General features: G+C 38.7%; 2 protein-coding genes across 3 annotated transcripts; one reads left to right on the top strand and one right to left on the bottom strand.

Annotated features, from left to right (window-relative positions):
- Nucleotides 1-257: 257 nt before the first annotated feature.
- LOC130276382 (uncharacterized) lies at nt 258-4707 on the bottom strand. Of its 2 annotated transcripts, none has more exons than XM_056525663.1 (9): nt 4290-4707; nt 3427-3727; nt 3301-3333; nt 3049-3184; nt 2659-2957; nt 2181-2490; nt 1964-2097; nt 1367-1857; nt 258-1241 (listed from the first exon to the last, which is right to left on the bottom strand). In XM_056525663.1, exons 1-9 carry the CDS (start codon nt 4300-4302, stop codon nt 619-621), a joined length of 2340 nt encoding a protein of 779 aa, XP_056381638.1. In that variant the 5' UTR covers nt 4303-4707; the 3' UTR covers nt 258-618. The 2 variants fall into 2 exon arrangements, with proteins under 2 accessions (XP_056381638.1, XP_056381646.1); XM_056525671.1 differs by having other exon boundaries at nt 3427-3722.
- A 2882-nt stretch (nt 4708-7589) lies between these two features.
- Nucleotides 7590-13113, top strand: LOC130276387 (uncharacterized). The gene is made up of 11 exons (XM_056525684.1): nt 7590-7708; nt 9841-9885; nt 10000-10278; nt 10381-10497; nt 10626-11270; nt 11384-11591; nt 11683-11802; nt 11920-12053; nt 12193-12417; nt 12520-12752; nt 12863-13113. Exons 1-11 carry the CDS (start codon nt 7626-7628, stop codon nt 12979-12981), a joined length of 2208 nt encoding a protein of 735 aa, XP_056381659.1. The 5' UTR covers nt 7590-7625; the 3' UTR covers nt 12982-13113.
- Nucleotides 13114-16599: the final 3486 nt, after the last annotated feature.

Below are 16599 nucleotides of genomic sequence, written 5' to 3'. Positions count from 1 at the left end.
CGTCAGCGGTCCCCATTACCCAATTCTCGGTTACCTGTAAAATAAAGATCTTTGGAAGCCTTATTGATTCATTGCACCATTCTATCTCATGTATAATGCCCTGAATGGCACTGCTCACAGACAGACTTTTTTTTTATACCGAGTGACTGTGATAATGGGTTTTTTAGTTTAATAAATGCACTTTAATCAATTCACATAGAGTCTTTATATTTTGGAATAAGTAAAATAACTTTATTAATAATGCAAAGGTAAAAAAAAAAAACATCATAATTAAAGATGAGTGAATCGAATCTAACAACAGTTCAATAATTTAAGAATAATTAACAGAATGGTGAAAAAAACATTTTAACAAGAATATACTGATTTATCAATCAGCCTGAAACCCTTCTTGTCTGTTTTTTCTCACAGCAACCAATCACAGCTCAACTTTCACATTACCAGAGCTTTGTTAAAATATAGAAGTTGAGCTGTGATTGTTTGCTGTGAGAAAAAGGACATGTAGGGTTTAAGGCTGATTGGTAAATCTCCCCAATTATCTTAATATTACACTTTGACAAATCATAGCATTATTTATTATAACAATAAATTCAAACATACAATAAATAAAGTAGCATGAGGTCAAGTTTCAAGCCAACTTAGATCTTTTCCTTCACCAAATGAGTTTTTACGGACACCATAGTCAAATAACAGTTCTGTGCCAGGTGGCAGGTTTCTCTTGGCCTCAAAGAGAATAACTGGCTGTTTTCCGTCCTTAATATGTTTCACCACAGGTTTTAGATTTGCTCTTTTGCATGAATGATTAATCAGCCTCCCAAAAGTCGACAACATGTCTTGGTGGCACAGGCAAGGTATATTTGTCGCATTTATGCACATCTTCTTCCCTTTGTCCTGGAAGAAGAAGCTATAGCATTTCTCATCAGTCAATGTTTTTTGCAGCTCCTCAGCCTCCTTGCCGTCCATTAAGACTCCGTGATAGTCACATACAATCTCTCCTTTCTGAAAAACCCGACTGGTTTTAAGGGAGTGACCACCTGTTTTTTTATCCTCCACTGCAACAAGTCCTGGCCACTCCTGGGAGTCTATTAAAGCTTTAACATGTTCCATAGTGTCCTCTTTTCTTCTCGGTTCTTGAGGTCTCCAGGCCTGCAGAATGTCAAATGTTCTTGGCACATTGGTGTCCCAGGCCTGATGTTCCATATAAGCCTTCACTTGTTCTTTGCTGGGAAGATTCCTGAAATGATCTACACAAGAAAAAAAAGTAAAAGGTGACAGTTAGTATACCAAATAAATAACATTGCTGCCCTAACAATTGCGTCATTTCAATTAGAATGCAGTTGAAAAAGGGAAATATTAATAAGAAACTTACCAACAACATCCTTGATACGATCTGTATATTGTGTTCGTCTCCATTTATCCAGGCAGTATTGTGCATTGAGTTGGCTGGCCTGCCTACATACACTTAAGGATGGAGGGGACTGGTTGAGGCCTAAAGGATATATTTGAAGTAATCTTTTGAAGCTCTCCTCTTTAAGGTCTACAAGGTCTTCAATGCTTGCAGTGCTTTCCGCTCCTCCTTCCTCTTCTGCTTCTTCTTGATCTTCTTCTGATTCTTCTTCTTCTCCTTCTCTCCTCCTCTTTTTATGAGACGGTCCACTGCTCTCAGTTTCATTTCCACCACTCAATGTGGTGAGAATATGCATACCCTGGATAACTGCATTTTTACTGAATCCGAGTCGGCTGATGTCCAGGTGGATATAATTATTAACAGTGTCTCTATCTTCCTGGCATAGATTGTCATCAGCCCACTGATCAAATGCCTCTATTGCCTCTTTTCCAGATACTACAGGCATCTTAAACCTAAAGGACATAAAAAAAGGCATTGTTAGCAGTGATACAGGACACTTTAGTGGTGCAAGACAGTAAATATAATACCTAATTATTCTCAGACCTACTGATTACTTACTTCTCATGGAGTCTCTTTAAGTCATTGCAGGGATTTGTGACTCGTTTTCCTTTGCACGACACAAAGAACTCCACTGTCTTTGATTCCTTTGCCAGTTGGGTTGGTCGGATATCTTTAAAGTATATGCTGAACAGCTATAGGAAGGAAACAAGTGTTAAGGAATTGCCTCGCTATGATATAAATAATAAATAAATAATTTATTTTCTTAAACACTTACCAGCTCCTCTTCATCCGTAAGCGCAATAGCAGTCCCTTGTGTTTTCACAATGCAGACCCTCTTTTTGGTGCTTCCATCAAAATAGGTGGTATATTTCCTCTCCAGCCAATCTTTAACCATCAGGTTTTGGACCACAGATGGTTTGCGAAGATGATTAAGAATCAGCAAAGCTTCAAGGTAGTAGCATGTGATGGTCTTATCTTTGTCATCTAGTCCACAATCTCCGACTGACCGAGAGAACATGTTTACCACATGGGGCTTTGCTGCTGCTAGTACTCTGCGGCAATCCATAGGGTTTAGATGTCTGTCGCTGATAAAGAAAAAAATAAACATAGTTGGGTTAATTTAAAAAAATCATAAACTATACAGAGCCATGCAATACCAATATTAATAAGGTAGTAACTACAAAATATTTGGGACTATATTCCCACCGCCCCCTGTCTAATTATTTAGTTCTAATGGCCTAACCCATGCTTACATTTTTTGTGGCTTTTTGTTGAATTTCTGGTTAATCTCTTCATTTATGTTCTTCAGTTCTGCAAGGAAGGCCTGGGCAGACTCTTTGGTGTCCTCCCCAATGGTTTCATGGAAGTTTTCTGAAATCACAAATCTAGTGAACTGCTGGATATGGTTAAGATAATTTTTGATGGTGCTTATAGTCGTCTTCAAACGCAAGTGGGTGCTCACAAATAGTTTGGTTTTCTCTGGATCATTGAGAAATCCCAAAGAGATCTCATCCGGGCTCATGAAATATAAGTAGCGGGAAACATTTTCTACCTGATAGAAAAGACATAGATGTCAGTTAAGATATTCAATGCCTAACAAGGTTCCTGTAATGCATACAAAGTGATAGAAAAATCATACAAACCATTTGCCTTATGCCCAACTCTGAGAACTGAATTGCCAGGTATTCTCTGAAGTTCAGAAACATTTGAGAATTCACATCATGCTTCTTGTGGACACCAGCCTCAGTCAATTTTCTTCTTAGGGTTACAGAGCTACTCCTGAAACAAACAGTGAACAATTAATGTGCATACTATCCATTAGTGGGTACACTAGAATCATTGTAGTGTTATAATACACCCATATTACAAAATTTTAGAAAGGAAATTAAACTTACTGATCCTGTTCAGTAACTTCATCAGATGGTTGCCTAAGGATGCACATAAAATCAGCATTAACATTTGATAGATTGATAGATAGATAGATAGATAGGTTGATAGATACTAAAGTATATATTACTTACTTTTCAGATGGTTTTTCTGCTACAATGCATCCATGACGCTCCAAAAAATCTACAAAGAACTCTTGTGCACTGGAAAATCCACTCTTCTTGTCATTGACGCTGTCATAGAAGACAATACTCAAAGACTCCGCAACTTTACGCATTCTCTTCTTTGCTTCCTCCACCTCTTGGGTGATTTCAGCTTCAGTTGCTGTTTTCATGCACACCTTGCGGAGGTGAACCGACAGCTTTCCTTGCATTCTCATGCAATACTTGCAGCCCAATGGAGTGCGGTTTTCCTTCTGGTATGAGGCCATCTTTTCTGAAAGAGATAAAGAGATATTGATTTAAATATATAACAATTCAAAATGCTTGCTTAATAAAACTGTGAGAGGCCAGGATCCAGAAGAGCAGTCTAGGAGAACAGTCCAGGAGATGAATGTCCAGCTAAGAAGGAGTTGAGAACTTGCTTCCAGTAGCTTGGCAAAAAGTGAACTGCTGGCCTAGTTTCTGGAAGCTGTATTTATGTAAGTCAGTGACCAATGAGATTGCAGTATGAGACAAAACATGACACCTTCTAACATAATGAAAATTTTTGACACCTCCAAGGTGCCCAAATTTCACACCTAGTCACAAGGAGTGGTTTCTGTTCACACCTACCCACATTCCAGTAGTAGGCCTGAAAAAAGCAACTAATTTATTCCATGAGTAAAAACAGAAACATTATGTTACAATTTGAAAATTATAAGTGACATTTTTAACCTATAGTAACCTAATAAATAAATATGGATAAATATGATGAATGTGCCTTCCCTTATGAAGCCAAACATGTTTTTCCGTGAATTTCTGTCTCATAACAGCTCAGCGATCCTCATAGCAAGCACCTTGATACATCATTGACCAACTTTATTTGGCCTCTGTCAGTGTTGTCTTGATCTCATCATCGCTGCTATGCTTCATGCACTTCCATGGCTGGACTCATTTCTTCGAAGCCTACTTCTTCTCCGGCAATCTTCAGTCCTTCTGAGGAATAAAAAAGAAAGAAGAAAGTCCAACGTTATAACCTGATATCAGAACATTCACTGCAACATCATTAACCAACTTTATTTTGGCCTCTGTCAGTGTTGTCTTGATCTCATCATGGCTGGACTCATTTTCTTCGAAGCCTAGTACTTCTCCGGCAATCTTCAGTCCTTCTGAGGAATAAAAAAGAAAGAAGAAAGTCCAACGTTATAACCTGATATCAGGACATTCACTGGAAGATTTGTGATTATCCACCAAATAAAATCAATCAATGTCTGGTATAGCTACCTGCTAGAGCTTGCTGATGGTGTCTGCCTCTGCTTCCTTGATCTTCTTGACATCGAGCTTGCTGGTGCTGCCTGCCTCTGCCTCTGTGACCTCGTTGACATAGCTGGCACTGAGGGAGCTTTTGCTCTGCACATAAAACATATATGAACATTAATATGCAATCATAGAAAGCATCCACTCATTAGCAAAACACAATGATATTATTTTGACAGTCTATTTACCTTGAAGTCCAGCCAGTATCATCCTGGTCACTTAGTGTGTCCTGGGAAGTTTTGTCCTCGTCTTGTTGGCTGTCGTCATCCTTTGGATCCAGAAGATGATCATGGGGCAAGCCAGGATGAAGGAGACTCGATTCCAGATTTCTTTATAGGAAATAAAAAAGACATAAATGACTTAGCAATCAATATTGCAGAGCTATAATTGCTTTGACTCCCACAATCAAGTACCTTGAGGTGCTGGCTTGTGGCTCATTTTCCATAACTTGCCCTGCTTGTACTACTAGCTGGTAGCCATGGCAAATATCTGTAAGGGTTTTTTCCCGATAGTTTCTTTCAGCCGTGAGGTTTGTATGCGCCAGATATTTGGCAAACATATTCTTTTCTGAATCAGAATAATTTGGAACGGTCCATGTCTCACAAACTCTTCTGACAAGCTGGCTAGAGATTTCCGGAAGTTTGAACCTAGAATTAAAAAGAAGATGGTAAACACATAAAATATGGCACTATATTTGCACTTTGAAATGATAAGTGACTCTTTTTAATCTTACTTCTTGTGGTACCGCAAGAGGTCATTTGAAACATTATATATTTCTTTTCCAGAAGTCGATATGAAGAAGTTTTCCTTTGGAGCGTTTCTGTGTACCAAATTTGGTCTCACTTTTTCAAAGTAGACTTTAAACCACTGTGGGAAAAAAAATATATATAAAAAATATATTAGAAATTATTGAAATTCATTTTCTCCACATTATGTCAACCCATAAACTTAGATAAAGCTTACCATTTCTTCCTCCTTGTTTAGCACAAAAGTAGCCACTTGCTGTGAAGCTGTCTTATGTAGCTTAACACCAATTATAGAAAGTTTCTCCCCATTATATGAGTGGGAGATACGTTCTTTCCACTCTGAAACCTAGGAGCCAAGAGTTGGAAAAGTTTAATGGACAGAAAAGCAAACCAACAATAAATATGAAAAAAAGAGGATGAAAAAGTTACTCACAGTCATATTTTCCACTACCCCTGGTCTTTGCAGATGCTTCAATACAAGCAGGGCCTCCAAATAATAAATTATTTCTAGATATGCTGTTCGATCAGTGTTTCCACCTTGTACATCCTTTAAACACTGTATGAATGATGGTTTTGCCACATCTAGAAGCCTGCGACATTCCTGGGGTGTCTTCGAAGTGGTTGTCAATGCCTGGTACCTAAAAATAAGATATATAGGATATTACATATATATATATAGAGAGAGAGAGAGAGAGAGAGAGAAAGAGAGAGAGAGAGAGAGAAAGAGAGAGAGAGAGAGAGAGAGAGAGAGAGAGAGAGAATTTTGCTATATCTACAAGCAAGCAGCATTGCAGGGGTATATTCAATGACATTGTCAATCGCAGGTACATTAAACTAAGAAGCATATCATAATACTGTACAAAATAAGATGCATTTAATATTACTTTATATATCAAAATATAGGTTGCAATACTAAGTGTACATCCCATGCAGTTTCGGGGTAGGCACATTCCACATTAGACAATTACCATAACAATAGGCTACCTTTGACACCTTACAAGTTTGGCTGCTTAGCACTGTTACCTTTGTCACCTTGGCACAAGGTCGGCTCCAGTGTGACTAATTAAATTAAGTTTTGCAGCTAAGGTATTCTATTGCTATGGAAATTGTCTGATACAAAAGCTATGGAATGTGCCTGCCCCCGAAACTGCATGAAATGTACACTTAGTATTGCAACCTATATTTTTATATATAAAGTCATATTGAATGCATTTTCTTTTGTACAGTATTATGATATGCTTCTTAGTTTTAGATACCAGGGATTGTCTGATGCCAAAGCTATGGAGTGTGTTATATCTTTATATTCAAGAAATGTTTTGATGCAAATGCTAAAAAGTAACCTAGAGAAACATTTACAGAGAGTAACTTATATTAATAGAGAGACTAGCTCACCGTTTGCTGACAACCTCTCTAGAAATCCCTTTTGACAACCTCTTTTGTATGTCTTCGGTAACTTTGTGAAAGAAATCGCAGGACTTATACAAAGTTGGATGTTTTGTAAAGAGGTTGGTGGATCTAAGCTGATAGGTCATGAACCTCCGGACATGTTTCAGGTAGTTGAAGATGGTCTGGTTTGCTAGATTCAAATCCCTTAGCTTGGTAAAGAAGGAGTTGGCCTTTTCCACATCCTTTACGAACTGCAGGTTTACAGTCTTTGGGTTCATGTAAAAAAGGAATCTTGCAACATCTTCAACCTCCTGTTTATAGTTATTGACCTTCAAAGTGTCCTTCAGATAGGAGGCAAAGCCCTTCAGCATTGGGTTGTCTAATGAATGACGTTGGTACAACCCCTCAGCCATCATCTTCTTTCTTGTATCCACTGTCCATTTTGTCTGTAGGATTCTAAAATTTAGAAGGAAAATGCAACTAGTTAGAATAAATACATTTTACCAATACTGAGAAGACATAGACTGTCATAGAACACTGACCTCTGTGTCTGACTATCCAGGATGTCATCAGTGTCCTCAACTTCTCCATCTTCTCTTCTTCTTTGCTCTTCCTCATGGTCTTCTTCTGAAATGCTGGCTCTCTCTTCTATATATTGGTCCTCGGTCTCGGCTGAAACATCTTCAATGTTTTCTTCAGGCTCCACATTGCCATGTGGGACCTCCAAATCCTCTTGAGGTTGCAATGTGTCCTCATCGTCTTCCATGGGAAATGGCTGTACTTGAGAGGCTGCTACTTGCAATATGGAGGTGGCAGCCGACAGAGAGGTAGATGTTCTCTCGTGTCTGATATTCCTATAATATAAAATGTGAATTTAGGTACTGGGATGGACTCACACATGAGATTATATACATACAGAGGTAGCACATACCTGTTTGAAGTTGGTTTGCCTGCTATAATAAAGCCCCTGTCCTCTAGAAAGGGTACAACATTTTCCAGAGATTCCAGAGACATGATCTTATCATAAAAAATGGTAGTGCCCTTCGATGCTATGTTGACCAGAATTTTTTTGGCCGATTCTAATGCAGCTTTCCTGGCCTCCTCAGTGTCTAGCTTCATACACTTTCTTTTCAGATGTGTAGAGAGACTCTTGTTGGGCATACAGCAGACAGGGCATGTCATCGGAGTTCTGTTATGGCTGTTTTAAGACAAATTTTTTAGATTATTCATTTATTTATACAACTTTAGTCTAACTATATATAATTATATATAAAATAAGATGCATATAATATTACTATATAAAATAAGCATATATTACTGTGTTTACAAGCAATGCAATCTGTATTTATATATATAAAAATATAGGTTGCAATACTAAGCCTACATTCCATGTACCACCACTGCAATGAAGATTGTAAAAACATAGCTAAATGAAGATACAATAACACATATTGTATATACAACTTTAGTCTACGTTTTAAAACACATACTTATAACAAATACATGTACTTACATTTTGGGTACAGACTCCATGATATCCTAAAGATTTTCCTTTTGGAGCCAAAACAATAAAATTTGCAGTAGTAGCCAAAAGACAAATGGAAAGGATATCAAAATCCTCAAATGAAGTAATCGCAAAAAGCACAAAATGGTTCGGAGTTCCAAAAAGCACAAAATTGAAGATCAGAGTGTCAGTGAATTTCCAACACCAGTCTGACCTAAACTGATCTCAGAACTGCCCTTTATACACAAAGATAGACTAACATGACCAATAGGAGTGCAAACATTTCATGTAGCTTGTGGCTCCAAGGTGTCCACATTGGCTCCAGTGTCCCTAATTAAATTATGTCTGGCAGCTAAGGTATTCTATTGTTCTGGAAATTGCCATAGCTACAAACTAAATAGGATGTACATTTAGTATTGCAACCTATAATATATATATATATATATATATATATATATATATATATATATATATATATACTTCTTAGTTTTAGGTACAAGGGATTGACAATGTTATTGAATACACCCCACAATGTTGCATGCTTGTAGATATTGCAAAGTACTCTCTATTTCTCTCTCTTTCTCTCTCTCTCTTTCTCTCTCTTTCTCTCTCTTTCTCCCTCTTTCTCTTTTTCTTTCTCTCTCTCTCTCTCTCTCTCTCTCTTTCTTTCTCTTTCTCACTCTCTCTCTCTCTCTCTCTCTATATATATATATATATATATATATACATACATTCTGAGATCAGTTTAACAGACTGCTGTTACATATCAATCTGATCAGAGAGTATTTTGTTATATCTACAAACGTGCAACATTGCAGGGGTATATTCAGTGACATTGTCAATCGCTGGTACATAAAACTAAGAATCATATCATAATACTGTAGAAAATAAGGTGCATTTAATATTACTTTATATATAAAAATATAGGTTGCAATACTAAGTGTACATCCCATGCAGTTTCGGGGTAGGCACATTCCACATTAGACAATTACCATTGCAATAGGCTACCTTAGCTGCCAAACTTCACACCTAACAACTTTGGCAGCTTGGCAGTGCCAGTTTTAGCACCTGGTACTAGAAAAACTGGTTTTAGTTTCACTGTTGGCTCCAGTTAGGCTAATTAAATTAAGTCTGGCAGCTATGGTATTCTATTGCTATGAAAATTGTATGATGCCAAATTGTTCTTTGCTCCTATTGGTCAAGGTACCCTAGCTTTTTGTATAAAAGGGCAGTTCTGAGTTCAGCTTAACAGACTGTTGCTGGAATTTCACTGAAGCTCTACTCTCTTATCAGATCGGATCTCCAGTGTTTTATTTCTACAGGATCTCTGGGCATTTGCTAAATTTTTCCCCTCTATTTCTTTTCTGTATACTCTTCATACTGTGTATTTTGTTTGCTGTTAACCCAATAGCTTTTTTTAAAACTGTGTTAATTTTTCTACTTTATATTTTACAGAATATCTCACATTATAAGCTCAGACTTTAAGATGGAATCCAAAGTGTAAGTATTTTTATAATGTATTATTATTTGATCTTAAATGCTTATGTCACAACGTTATTTTTTTCCCATAATGTACATTTTATTATTAATAATAATAATATATGTATTCAACAGGCACAACAGAACCCCAATGACCTGCCCCATCTGCTTCAAGATAGACAACGTCTTGGGGACCCATCTGCGTCGGAAGTGCCTGAAGCATGGCAGCGATGAAGAGATCAAAGAAACCCTGGCGGGGGCGAAAAGGAGCTTGTCCAATGTAGCATCAAAGGGACTTGCTATAAATTACAGTGAGGTTGCGGCACTGTTGTGTAACGGAAAATGCATACAGAACATGATTGGATTCCTGAAGAACCGTGGCTTTTTTATTTATAATGGTCCTGCTATGCAAAGGTTTGTATTATTGTATACTCTATTATGATAATATGATGTATTTTTATTTGTTTTCATTTGGTTTCTATAAAGTATTAATTGTGTCTTTCCACTTGAAAATAGTCAACTTGAAAGATGCGGAATTAAGGAAGATCGGATCCTACAGAAAAATATCGATTGTTTGAGGAAAGAAATTGGGACACAGACAGAACTAGAGATGGCTATTTGTCAGCCTAAGAGGTAATGAAAATGTGTTTCTCAGTATATATATATATATATATATATATATATATATATATATATATATATATATATATATATAATGTTTCTATGCATGTGATATTAAACTCTATCTCATTGTCTTATAGTTTTGAAGACCCTGAACGTCAACCAATACAGGCAATTATCAATGACTTGGACACAGAAGAAGATAGAGAACTACAAGAGAATAACCAAGGAGACAAAGAAGATCTAGGCAAAGGAGAACAAGAAGAGCCAGAAGAACAAGAAGTGCATGAAGAAGAAGAGCAAGAAGAAAAAGAAAACGGAGCAACAGCAACAGTTCAGCGAAACATTGCATGGAAAAACCCACTGAGGAGGAAGATGACCGAAGCGGGGATGTATAAAAGGCATTCCCTTGAAAAGAAACCAATTTCAGATTTTGCTTCATACCTCTCAAAGACCTTAGGGGTTGTGAGGTACAAACAAGAGGTGGAGAATGTTGCACGTTTCCTATATTATATGGATAATGAGAAGCCATCTCTGAAGTTCATATATAATATTCAGAAGACAAATAAATATTTTGCCAAGCTACTGGATATAGGAAATACTAATCAAACCGTCTTCAATTACATGAAGAATTTGAAGAGGTTTATATCTTATCTGATGGATGCAACAGACCTATCGATAACAGACAAGGAGGCTTATAACGTTGCTAGTGTCTATTTGGGTCAGCTTAGGGTCTTCCAGAAAAGACTAAGCAAAGGAATATCCAAAGAAAACATTGCAAAGAAGTAGGTGTTAAAAACATGATTACATATTATTAACTTCAAAAATTGTATACTTCAACAAACTTCACTTTCTTATATTATGCATTTATCAAATTTTCATTACTTTATTTCCACAGAGAAAAATGTTTTGTAGAGGATGTGCAGAAACCAACAGACCTGGGATCCATCCTTAGTATTGCAGAACCTGCTTTCAAGTCTGCTTTAAATAAGGCAGAAAATGAGGATGGACTGACTGAAAATGAAAAATTAACTATTCTGAACTATTTGGAGTGTCTAATTGTTTTGAGGAAGCTGCAGCGACCTGGAGTGGTGCAGAATTTGACAGTAAGTAGCCTTATTTTCTATATTGCTGCTTTTCTATGAAATATAAAGGTTTATCTTTGCACTTCAATCTCACACTTTGTTTATTTGGTAGGTAGATGAATGGAAAAAAAGAAATCCTCATCATGGAACTCATGTAGGCATTCCGGTGCATGAACATAAAACGGCTGCCAATCAATTAGCTGTGCTGGTATTGACTATAGAAGAGGAAAAGGTAAATATCCTATATTATACAATCTGAGATCTGTCTATCTGTCTTTAATGTATCTTTTTTTGATCTGTTATATCTGTTATTGATCTAACTAATTGGAATTTTCTTATCTTTTTTTAGTGGTTTGATATATATTTTAACAAGGTCAGACCTACATTTCTAAAGGGGAAGGATGAAATAAAGAACTTTTTTATCTCCTCTACTGGTCAAAAGATTCACTGTGTGTCACAAGATATCTCAAGATTTCATTGCAAGTAAGTAGGTGTATATATATATATATATATATATATATATATATATGTCTTAGCACTGATCGATTTCTCAATTTTTGTTCTACAGGTTGAACATGTACAAATTGAATAATATGTTATTATTTCTTTCTACGTTTTATAGATTTGGATTACAAACAGTGACCAGTCAAATGGCCAGAAGGAATGCAGAAACCTTTGTGTCCTCAAAATGCAAAGAGAGCAATGAGAGAAATATATTTTCCAAATATCTTTCACATTCTAATTACACGGCTGAACGTGTCTATCGGGAGAAGATTATGGAGGACATGGTGAAAGCATCAGAGATGACAACGCTGTACGAGAGCAAAGATATTCCTACCACCTCCAAGTAAGTAGTTGAACACTCTTTTATATTATTAAAAATATTATTGATCTTATTATTCTCATTATAAAATCTTATTATTTATTAAAATCTGTGTCTCTTCTTCAGATCTGAAGTAGTGGAAAAACCTGCAACCTTGCTGGTGGAAAAACCTGCTACCTTGCCAGTTATAACATCAAAAGAGGACGAGTTTGAAAAATTCATTGAAAAGTATCCTGTGGATGTGGAGAAGGACCCACCCCCTCTAAAAATATGCCTTGCTGAGTCTGCTGTCCATGGGCAACAATTATATGATAGGTGGAGGAAATTGCAGAACAGGATGCGAGTGCAGCATATAACCGGTAAGAGTAACATAACCCTCATAGAACAGTTTACCTCAGGAGGTGGCCATAGCAGGAACAGCCACATTTATATCAAAGCCTTAATACGTTTTTTTATTTATTTTTGACAGGATTGCTTCAAGATCAACGGCCAAGTGAAGAGGAGGTGAGAAAATGCATTGGACTGCAGCGATGGAAGAAGAACTTACCAAGGATCAAAGACGTTTTAGAGAAATTGAAGAAAACGTGATTTCAGTGGAAACTGTGTCATTTGTTTTTATTTAATGTGGTTTAGCATGATGAGGTTTGCTGAATAAATATAATTTCATTATTTTTGGGGATTGTGATAATGGGGTTTTTGTTTAATAAATGCACTTTAATTTTCTTGCACTTTCATCAATAAATATATTCTTCTTTTTTTATTGAACACTTTGTCTGGAAGTTTATTAGGGTACATTTAGGATTATGGGTTTTGATTAGGGTTAGGTATATATGAATGGGGTTTTCCAGCATTTTCACAAACCTCACAGAGAGACCGACCACTGGTTAAACACATAACCTCATAATTATACACCTTAGCTGCTGCACAACCTCATAATACACACCTCAGCTGCTTTAGGGGTGAGGTGTTAGGTTTAGGGTTAGGTTTAGGGCTTAGGGCTAGGGTTAGGTTTAGGGTTAGGGTTACGGGTTACAGGTTAGGTATAGGGTTCGAGGTTAGGGTTCAAGTTAGGGGTTAGAGCAATAAAAGAAAAATAGATTTTAGTGGAAACAGTGATGAAGATTTCATTTGATGTAGTTTGTCATGATGGGGTTTGCTAAATAAATATATTTTAGCTGCTGTAGGACCTCAAAATACTCAACCCAGCTGCTGCAGAACCTCATAATACATAACCCAGCTTCTGTAGGTCTAAATACACACATCAATCACTGCAGGTCATAATACACATTCTAGAACCATTCCCTGACAGAAGCCCCCCACAGACTAGATTCAGGGCTACTTTTATAGCCCTAGACCTCCTTTACAAACCCAGAAAATTTGGTATTCCTATGCCTAAAGGGGGCCGCTCGACAGGACTTCCATTGGGGGTCACTTTATGAAAATCTCTTCCCAGGAAAGGTGCCTCCTAAGCCAGCTAAATAACCCCTAATTTGAGCCACTCCCATTTATCGAGGGAAGGTCCAACAAACAAGCTTGAGGGCTCGTTTTGTAGCCCTAGACCTTCTCTACAAACCCTGAAATTTTGGTATTCCTATGCCTAAAGGGGGCCGCTCGACAGGACTTCCATTGGGGGTCACTTTATGAAAATCTCTACCCAGGAAAGGTGCCTCCTAAGCCAGCTAAAAAAACCCTAATTTGAGCCACTCCCATTTATCGAGGGAAGGTCCAACAAACAAGCTTGAGGGCTCGTTTTGTAGCCCTAGACCTTCTCTACAAACCCTGAAATTTTGGTATTCCTATGCCTAAAGGGGGCCGCTCGACAGTACTTCCATGGGGGGTCACTTTATGTTAACAGGACTTCCATGGGAGCCACATTATGGAAATCTCTATCCAGGAAAGGTGCCTCCTAAGCCAGCTAAATAACCCCTAATTTGACCCACTCCCATTTATCGGGGGAAGGTCCCATAATCAAGCTTGAGGGCTTGTTTTGTAGCCCTAGACCTTCTCTACAAACCCTGAAATTTTGGTATTCCTATGCCTAAAGGGGGCCGCTCGACAGGACTTCCATTGGGGGTCACTTTATGAAAATCTCTACCCAGGAAAGGTGCCTCCTAAGCCAGCTAAAAAAACCCTAATTTGACCCACTCCCATTTATTGAGGGAAGGTCCAACAAACAAGCTTGAGGGCTCGTTTTGTAGCCCTAGACCTTCTCTACAAACCTTGAAATTTTGGTATTCCTATGCCTAAAGGGGGCCGCTCAACAGTACTTCCATGGGGGGTCACTTTATGTTAACAGGACTTCCATGGGAGCCATATTATTGAAATCTCTACCCAGGAAAGGTGCCTCCTAAGCCAGCTAAATAACCCCTAATTTGACCCACTCCCATTTATCGGGGGAAGGTCCCATAATCAAGCTTGAGGGCTTGTTTTGTAGCCCTAAACCTTCTCTACAAACCCCGAAAATTTTGGTATTCCTATGCCTAAAGGGGGCCGCTCGACAGGACTTCCATTGGGGGTCACTTTATGAAAATCTCTACTTGGAAAGGTGCCTCCTAAGCCAGCTAAATAACCCCTAATTTGACCCACTCCCATTCCTCAAGGGAAGGTCGCACAAACAAGGCTCCTCTTGTAGCCCTAGATCTCCTCTACAAACCCTATAAATATGGTCCTATTATCCCCCTTGGGGGCTGCTGGACAGGACTTCCATGGGGGGTCATTTTTGGGAAATCTGCACTGAAATTGTGTACCCCAGCTTTCCAAATTTTGACCCAATCCCATTCCTCAAGGGAATGTCCCACAAACAAGCTTTAGGGCTCCTTTTGTAGCCCTAGATCTCCTCTACAAACCCTATAAATGTGGTCCTATTATCCCCCTTGGGGGCTGCTGGACAGGACTTCCATGGGTGGTCATTTTTGGGAAATCTGCACTGAAATTGTGTACCCCAGCCTTCCAAATTTTGACCCAATCCCATTCCTCAAGGGGATGTCCCACAAACAGGCTTTAGGGCTCCTCTTGTAGCCCTAGATCTCCTCTACAAACCCTTTAAATGTGGTCCTATTATCCCCCTTGGGGGCTGCTGGACAGGACTTCCATGGGGGGTCATTTTTGGGAAATCTGCACTGAAATTGTATACCCCAGCCTTCCAAATTTTGACCCAAGCCCATACCTCAAGGGAATGTCCCACACACAAGCTTTAGGGCTACTCTTTTAGCCCTAGATCTCCTCTACAAACCCTATAAATGTGGTCCTATTATCCCCCTTGGGGGCTGATGGACAGGACTTCCATGGGGGGTCATTTTTGGGAAATCTGCACTGAAATTGTGTACCCCAGCTTTCCAAATTTTGACCCAAGCCCATACCTCAAGGGAATGTCCCACAAACAAGCTTTAGGGCTCCTCTTGTAGCCCTAGATCTCCTCTACAAACCCTATAAATGAGGTCCTATTATCCCCCTTGGGGGATGCTGAACAGGACTTCCATGGGGGGTCATTTTTGGGAAATCTGCACTGAAATTGTGTACCCCAGCTTTCCAAATTTTGACCCAATCCCATTCCTCAAGGGAATGTCCCACAAACAAGCTTTAGGGCTCCTCTTGTAGCCCTAGATCTCCTCTACAAACCCTATACATGTGGTCCTATTATCCCCCTTGGGTGCTGCTGGACAGGACTTCCATGGGGGGTCATTTTTGGGAAATCTGCACTGAAATTGTGTACCCCAGCCTTCCAAATTTTGACCCAATCCCATTCCTCAAGGGAATGTCCCACAAACAAGCTTTAGGGCTCCTCTTGTAGCCCTAGATCTCCTCTACAAACCCTATAAATGAGGTCCTATTATCCCCCTTGGGGGATGCTGAACAGGACTTCCATGGGGGTCATTTTTGGGAAATCTGCACTGAAATTGTGTACCCCAGCTTTCCAAATTTTGACCCAATCCCATTCCTCAAGGGAATGTCCCACAAACAAGCTTTAGGGCTCCTCTTGTAGCCCTAGATCTCCTCTACAAACCCTATAAATGAGGTCCTATTATCCCCCTTGGGGGCTGCTGGACAGGACTTCCATGGGTGGTCATTTTTGGGAAATCTGCACTGAAATTGTGTACCCCAGCCTTCCAAATTTTTACCCAATCCCATACCTCAAGGGAATGTCCCACACACAAGCTTTAGGGCTACTCTTTTAGCCCTAGATCTCCTCTACAAACCCTATAAATG

This window comes from Hyla sarda, chromosome 1, assembly GCF_029499605.1.
Source record: "Hyla sarda isolate aHylSar1 chromosome 1, aHylSar1.hap1, whole genome shotgun sequence".
NCBI classification, from domain to species: domain Eukaryota; kingdom Metazoa; phylum Chordata; class Amphibia; order Anura; family Hylidae; genus Hyla; species Hyla sarda.
This window is presented reverse-complemented; position numbering and strand designations above follow the sequence as displayed.